The sequence below is a fragment of the Fukomys damarensis genome, unplaced genomic scaffold, assembly GCF_012274545.1.
Source record: "Fukomys damarensis isolate Sample0158 unplaced genomic scaffold, DMR_v1.0_HiC HiC_scaffold_17, whole genome shotgun sequence".
NCBI classification, from domain to species: Eukaryota; Metazoa; Chordata; class Mammalia; order Rodentia; family Bathyergidae; genus Fukomys; species Fukomys damarensis.
In genome coordinates, this window is record NW_022900929.1 from 69,924,494 (window position 1) to 69,932,592 (window position 8,099).

At 41.3% G+C, this 8,099-nt stretch overlaps 1 protein-coding gene across 1 annotated transcript; it reads right to left on the reverse strand.

Moving 5' to 3' along the window:
• Window positions 1-5,740: 5,740 nt before the first annotated feature.
• On the reverse strand, window positions 5,741-7,779 carry Rps29 (ribosomal protein S29). Its single transcript, XM_010632606.2, has 3 exons — window positions 7,671-7,779; window positions 7,370-7,469; window positions 5,741-5,842 (listed from the first exon to the last, which is right to left on the reverse strand). The coding sequence occupies exons 1-3, from the start codon at window positions 7,730-7,732 to the stop codon at window positions 5,834-5,836; spliced, it is 171 nt and encodes a 56-aa protein (XP_010630908.1). The 5' UTR covers window positions 7,733-7,779; the 3' UTR covers window positions 5,741-5,833.
• Window positions 7,780-8,099: the final 320 nt, after the last annotated feature.

The window sequence follows — 8,099 nt, forward strand, 5'->3', positions numbered from 1 at the left end:
AAAAAAAAAAAAAAAAAAAAAAAAAAGAAAAGAAATCTGTTCTACATTTTGCCCATGCTCTAAGACTTTGCAAGAGACTGTGATTAATTGCAGTGGACTAATTGATCTGGCAGAGGAAATTTCAAGGCAACCCCATGTTTAGGCTGTGGCATGGATACTGCTAACTACTTTCAACCAGGCTTACAGTGAGAATTAGAAACAAAAATCAAGGCATAATAATTTTTTTAAAAACTTTAATTTTGACCCAGAAGGAACAACATGTAAACTTGGGGCAAAGGAAGTGAATTACTGAAGAGATTGAATCACTAAAAGGAAAACCAATACTTTGTACAGGGACAAGATGAGAGAAGCTATGAAGCCCTTTCAGAAATCAGGCTTAAGGGTGTAAAATCATCAACATTTCATTTGATAAAAGGGTCCCTGGAACACCTGCTCAAGATGAAATAAATCAGACACACATTTAAATACCACATTGTTGGAGCCGGTCATGGTGGCTCACACCTGTAATCCCAGCACTCAGGAAGATGAGGCAGGAGGATTGCCATGAATTCGAGACCAGCCTGGGCTACATAGTGAGTTCCAGGTCAGTCTCAACTACATAGTGAGATTCTGCCTCAAAAATAAATAAATAAATAAATAAATACTACATTGTTTCTCTGGCATGAGAAACTGAACATGGAAATAAGCACTGAAATGTATAGCAGATGTTGGGAAATGGGAAGAGTGTTCAAATAGGAAGAGGAACAAGGGAGGAGGGAGGGAAAAAAGGGGAAGGAAAAAGTGAAAACAACAAAAAAAGGAAACAAAGCTTTTGTACATAGGGAGGGGGGGTTGGGGTGTGAAAAAAGAGGCAGGATGTATTATGTACAGATGCAAATTCCCTATGATCAGTGTTATCATTATGTATTCCTAAAATGTACCAATAAGTGTTTTGCTATTTTAAAAAAAGTCTCAGGCCAGGAATTTAGTTCAGTGGCACCATGCCTGCCTTGCAAAGCACAAGGTCCTTAGTTCAATACCTGGTACAAAAATAAATAAGTAAGTAAGTAAATTGGTTCTCCAGGACTCATTTCACTATGTTCAGCCACCGAGACACTCAAAGGCTGCTGTTGCCATGATTCAAGGGGACCCAAATACTGCTCTCACTGGCAGCAGACCTTGGTATCATCCATATGAGGTTGGTTGTTGAGGCATGCTGAATGCATGAGTTGTAGAGTCAGGGAGGCTTCCACCCAGATTTCAAAGGAATGCCTGGGATACTAGGTAAGGTGTCCCTGGGAGGTGAGTGCATGAAACTATGGAAATGAAGCCAAAGGTGCAGTGGAGACCCCAGGTATTAAGAGATGTCAGGCTCCTGGGACATCTGCTAAGAAAAGCCACAAAAGTTAAGCAAAACCAGCTCACATGAGAGGCTAGTGGACTACAACTGGCAGGACCAAAGTGGTGGTACTACCCAAGCCCACTGGAATTCACATCTTACCGCCATATGCTCTAGATGATAGTCATGGAGCTATAGGATTAAATGTTTGCCCCATTGGATTTTGTTCTTGCTTTGGTCCAGTTCTTTTCTATCCTCCCATTCCAAAGGAAAGGGAATGTTTATCCTGCGTCATTGTACCTTTAAGTTGTGGGATCTATGCTAACTATAGAAGTTAGTGCAAGAAAGGGATTTTCATACATCAGTTGGTATCTGAATACTTTCAAGTTATTGCACACTAGTTTAAGCTTTTATTTTTTACTGTTCAATTGGCATATTTTCCCATTTGTGAAAATTAAGTATGTTGTGATATGACAGAACACATAATTTTTGCTAATAAAAGTAACCATTTAACAGCTTTTAATTTATAGCAGCATTTTCAGAAACAAATTAAAGTCATTAACAAGGAGTAGGTGTATTTAGAAAACCTATAATGAAGGGCATAAATGAGAAGCAGCCATGGCCATCATGCTTTAGTACCTTGGTAAAAAAGATGGCTTAATATTAGGAATCAGATGATGAAAGCTCCTGACCATGTAGAAAACCTTGAAGGAAACTGTGTCTGAATAGATTATCAAAACAAAATACAAAAGTCCTACAAAGTAGTAGAGTAAATAGCATCAAAAACACTGAATAGTGGAGAAAGCCTTGGGCTTGGAGTCAAGGCAATCAAATTGTGGCTGCACAACTTACTGAGTGTGTATCTTTGAGTAAGTCACTTAATCCCTACCAGCCTAGTTTCTGACCTAAAACAGAAGAAATAACCCTTGATCTGCTTGTCTGGCAAAGCCGTTGTGAAGATCAGTAGAGATGATGTATATGAGACTATAAAATCTAAACACACATAAAATCCTGGTGTTATAAAATGTCCACTCTGAAGACATCTTTCAAATGCAATATCCAAAAGATAACAAATCAGATTAAGAGTAATAGTTTGTTGTTGTTTTGTTTCTGTCTCTTGTGTTTTTGTTTTTTTTGTTTTTGAGACAGGGTCTCACCATGTTGTCTAGGCTGGCTTTGAACTTGCTGTGTAATCCAGATTGGCCTTGAACTATTAATCATCCTGCCTCGGCCCCCCCAAGGACAGGGATTACAAATGTGCATCACCATACCCAATGAGAGCAGTGTTTTTCCCAATGGCTGTGAATGGCTTCTGGCTTGACAAGAGGTTAAGGTAAGAAGACAGAGGAATGTGAGAATTAAAAGCAGCATCCCACAAAAAGTTGGATGTTCTATTTTCAGTTCATATAAAAGATGCCTTCTCCCTGAGACCTTCATGAACACTACTATCAAAATCAAAGGACTGTTAAGAATTCCAGAAGCTAAAATGTTTGCAGAACTGGCCTAAGCAAAATTGTGTATCATGGAGCTGGGGATTTAGCTCAGTGGTTCCGCCACCTGCTTTGCAAGCACAAGGTCCTGAGTTCAATGCCCAGTACCAAAAAAATAAATAAAATAAAAAATAAAATCACATACCAATGGCACTTAATTCCTGTACCCTTTGTACACAGGGTGAACACACCCTTGGTTGCCCAAGGATGTCAGCACTGGTTGAATGGACCAGCCTTATCTTTTCACTGTAGTTCTAAATATGAATCATTTTCACAGCGCCTGTTCTTTGTGGTTGACTGAATACATCATCTGCACTAGATGTCCACACTCAATCTTCATGAGTGTTAATAAGAGTTATCATCAAAGGGAAAACAGATGCACAAATGTCACCATGAAATGGGATTCATGGGTATGTGAAATGGCACAAGGTGACCCAGGCTCAGTCTATGAAACTCAAACTAAATAGACTGCCAAGAGACAGTTCCATCGCTTTTTATTATTTTCTTGATTTGTCTGTGCTGCCAGAAATGTTTACCACTCTGTCAATTAATCCTTTACTTTGCAATCTTGTCATTATTTAGGGCAATAATATAATGAGATATTACTCTTTATGGGCTACTGTTAAGGGTTTTAGTAAGCCATATATCTTATGGCTTTTTCCAACACTTGCTGTTAATGCCCAGTGTTTGGCAATGGAGTTCAGTGAGAGGAGCTCTTACACAATTGGCATAATCACTATTGGGTGGCATGGTGCGCACCACACTCTTACAACGTGATTAAACTACAGCATTCTTTTCTCTCACTGCTGCACTGGCTAAAATCACACACGAGTAGTTCTAGAGTTGCTCCTGAATAAGAGCCTGTCCTAAAACATGGTCAGAGAGATCCATGGAATGCCACATTCCTGAAAACAGAACTGATATAACATAGTGAGAAAGGAGTTTTTCTCTGAATTCCAGTCTCTCCCCACTCATTTCTCCAGATACTTCGTCACCCATTTTTCCTGACCTCAGCAGCTCCCGCCAGTCTCTTTCAATGGATGTGCACTCCCTTTCTTCTGCATTAGTGATGCTGTATATTTTCAGATTATCTCAATTAATGTTTTATAATAAACCTCTAGTGACAGTATGCCAGGTCTGGTAAGTTGGCCAAGGACATCAAAAACATCAGTAAGTGCCAGGCACAGCAGTTTGTGCTTGTAAACCCAATGAGGCTGGAGAATTGCAGGTACAAGCCAAACCTGGGCAAGTTAGCAACTCAGTACCGTATGTCCTCAAAAATAAAATGAGGTCTTATATTAATTTTTGCTCCAAAAAACACGGGAGGGCTTGTCTTATTTTTTTCATGTATAATAATCTACTTCATAGAGAATATGGAACGAGGGGGCGTCTGTGTTTTGTCTAGTTCGGTTAATTTATTGGGGGGGTGGTACTGGGGATCAAACTCAGGTCCTTGTGCTTGTGAGGAAGGCAGCAGAACCACTAAGATAAATCCCCAGCCCATCATGTATAATAATCTATATCTATCCAAATAGTCATGTCACCTTCTGGAACATCATCATAAATCTCCAAACCCAGAATTCCAGCCTAAACTTCTTGTAACTCTATATCCTGTAGAGCCACTGGCCCCAATTTCTCATGTCCAGCAATTGAGCTCTCCTTAAAAGAGTATTTATCCATGTAGCCTGGTGGTAGTGCATCATTACAACAAATTGCATGTTGAATTATGAAGATTTGTGTTAGACACAACCATGTCCATCTGTTATCAAGTACAAGTTATTCAGTGTGTCAAACTCCAACTGATCATTCAGCAATCTCAAGTTCATCTGTTTACAAAAGAATTTTTAATCAACAAAGAAAGCCAGTTCTGGCTTTTTAAAACTATTTTCTAATTAATCAAATGACTTTAGATAAAACCTTTTGGTTTTGTTTTTTTTTCTTTTTTTGAGACAGGGTCTCACTACGTAGTTCAGGCTGGCCACGAACTTGGCAGCAATCCTTCTGCCTCAGCCACCTAAGTGCTGGGATTTACAAGGTATGCCACCATGCCCAGCTAATCAAATGACTAAGTTCAAGACACTGAATGGTAATTAACTGCTCTGGATCAAACTTGCTATTTCCCAGAGTTTTCAGTTTTGTTTTTTAGTTCAGGAGATTGAACCACCTAGGGCCTGGCTTGAGCGCAACAAAAGCCTATCTAGCCGTGTTGGTATCAGACAACTGCAGTCATGGGCTACCCCAGCCTAAAGGAATCTGACAGCACTTCAAACTGCATCACCCATTAATTCCATCACCTAGAGGTAGTCACTCCCAACATACCAACACGTTTCCTTTTTTTCCTGTGCACTTTAATATAGTAAAATTGTACCACATACACAATTTTCTATTGAAAATCAGTTCTCTATTTTGTAGAATTCCAACATATAGATATTAAAGCATGTTAGAAGTTATTGAGTGGAAAAGATTTTGAGACATTGATTTCTCACTGGCTGTACAATCCTGGAAGAATCAGATTTTGTGCCTCAGTTGCCACATTTCACCCTCTAAAAAGCCCCCAGAGTAAATGGCTCTCAAGACCATTATTTAGATAAGTGGCAACCCAGCCACCTAAATGTTCCAAAAGACTGTTTTAGTGACAGCCTTCTTTCCCCCCCGTAATTCTTTTTAATTGGCTTCCTATTGCCCCAGCTCACAGCAGTGTATCTATTATTCTTCAGACTACTTGTCTGTCTTGTGGTTAAATACTCCTGTACATAAAACGCATTTTATATACTAAAACATTTTTCAAAGAACAATAGTTACCAAAGCTCTCAACTGATGGAAAATAAGCCACGTATTTTGAAAATAAATTGGTCACAATTAGTAAGAATAGATTTTGAAAAGTAAATTTCTACAACCAGTCAACTATGCTTTTCATATCAAAACCCATAAATTGAAAGCTTTAAATTTTTTTATTTTATGTACAAAGAGTTAGCATGTCGCTTCCACGGAGAGGATGTCCTGGATAATGTCCATTGAAGATCACTTAGTCCAACTGAAAAAAAAAAAGCACACAGAAAAGATTTTTAAATGCTTTAAATTTAAACTGGATTCTCACAAAAAGTGGCTCATTTATAGAATGATATTTAAGACCCATCCAAACTCAATATCATGAATTAAGTTCTTTAAACATTTGCTGAATGCCTAATGCACAACTTTTAGACTGGTTTTGGTTTTTTAAGTACCTCTTCTCCCCACCGCCCCATACCTGGGATGGAACTCACTTAGGACCTTGTACTTGAGGCAGGCACAGCGCCAAATCCTCATTCTACTACCTGTGTCTTACTCCTTCCCTCAAAGCAGTCACAAAGCTAGTGATAGAGCTAGCTCTCCTGCTCTCATCTGTGACATTTTTGCTGCCACTGAGTTACAGCAACTTCCACATTGCAGCACCAGGTATACAGCCACTAAGTATTTGTGCAGCCAGGCCTGATATAGTACATCCCTGTAATCCAGTCCTTGGGAGGCGGAGGCAGAAGGATCACTGGACCAGCCCCTCATACACAATGAGTTCAACACCTCCAGCCTGAACTACTACATAATAAGACTGTCTCAGAACAAAAAAAAGGAATTTAAGCAATAATGTCTTAAAGACCATTTTTCTGTCTCCGCTACACCACTGAAACCTCTCATTAACAACTTACATCCACTAAATACACCGACACTAATGCTTTTTGTTTTTGGCCTCTGTACTACCTGTAAAACATTTGGAGCTGAAGCCAGGACCAGCCCCAGTCTTTTGTTGACAAGGTCTAAGCTGCTAAACTGCCCAGGCTGAACTCAAATTGTAGTCCTCCTGCCTCAGACTACAGGTGTGCACCACCAAAGGTGGCATGACATGTATTTCTTAGCACGTTAGGTGCTTCTCAATAACCTATACAAAATAATTTCGAATCAGAAAGCTGGCGATTTTTTTTTTTGGTACCCGGGATCTAATTCGGGACCTTGCGCTTGAGAGGCAAGCGGCAGAACCATTGAGCTAAATCCCCAGCCCCAGAAAGCTGATGATTTTTATGTAAAGAGCCAAAAAGAAATTTGTTCTCATTTTTGGTGAAAAATACAACATTTAGGTAATTTTTAGAAACCAAGAAATACTGGAGGTGCATTAATGTGATCTATGTCACACAACTTTTAACAGCAGATCCTTTTTCTACTGAATCCCAACAAGGTCCACTTGGCCTCAAAACATTGTGGGGGTCAATGGTTCACACGTAATATCCGGCTAGAAATTATCTAGATAGTAATAAGGCAGAAAAATGAGATTAAAAAAATTAAACCGTAGGGACGATTGTCAAGTATTTTATCCAACGTAATACATGACATCGAAAACTGGCAAAGAAAGGGGTGCTAGAAATACGCAAGTCTTCACCCTCCCCATTATACTGACCCAATTTCCCAAACCCTCAACAGTGTCACCCACCACCAACAGCCCTTCTAAGCAAGCAGGGGTGCGGTCCTGGTCTACGGCTCACACGGGGCCCCCGCGTTCCCCGCTCACACCAACATGGAGGACGACGCGCACCTTGATGAAGCCGATATCCTTCGCGTACTGACGGAAACACTGGCGGCACATATTCAAGCCGTATTTCCGGATCAGACCGTGTCGGTTTGAGCAGACGCGGCTGTAAAATGAAGGAAAAGACAGGACGTTATTGGAGGACAGCACGGACGTACACGACCGCGTACCGGGCCGGCCGCGGCAGATAATGGCGGAGGTCCGATCAGTCTGCTCCCACGCGCCACTCGCGGGCTCGTCTATTTGGGATTTCCAGCAACCTCCCGACTCAGAGCAACCCTTCCCTAAAACCACAATATGTTCTCACCAAGAGCGAGAGCCCTGGCCGAACTTCCTCGGGTGGCTCCAGTAGAGCTGCTGGTGACCCATGTTACTTCCAGAGGTACAAGGAGGCAAAAGGAAGGAGCCGCCCCACGCATGCGCTCTTCAAATTTTTCCGAGACACATTTTTACCCAGAATGCAGTAATGAAAAGTAACGCGTGCGCACTTTGGCAACACTGCTTCTGCCGGGGTGAATGGAATCCCTTGGACGTCCTACGTCGGCTGTGGATGACGTCAGCTCAGCGCAGGCTCTAGTACGCTTCTGTCTCAACTGTGATCGCCGGGCGTGGTGGCGCGCGCCTGTAGTCCCAGCTACTCGGGAGGTTGAGGTGGGAGGATCGCTTGAGTCCAGGAGTTCTGGGCTGCAGTGCGCTATGCCGATCGGGTGTCCGCACTAAGTTCGGCATCAATATG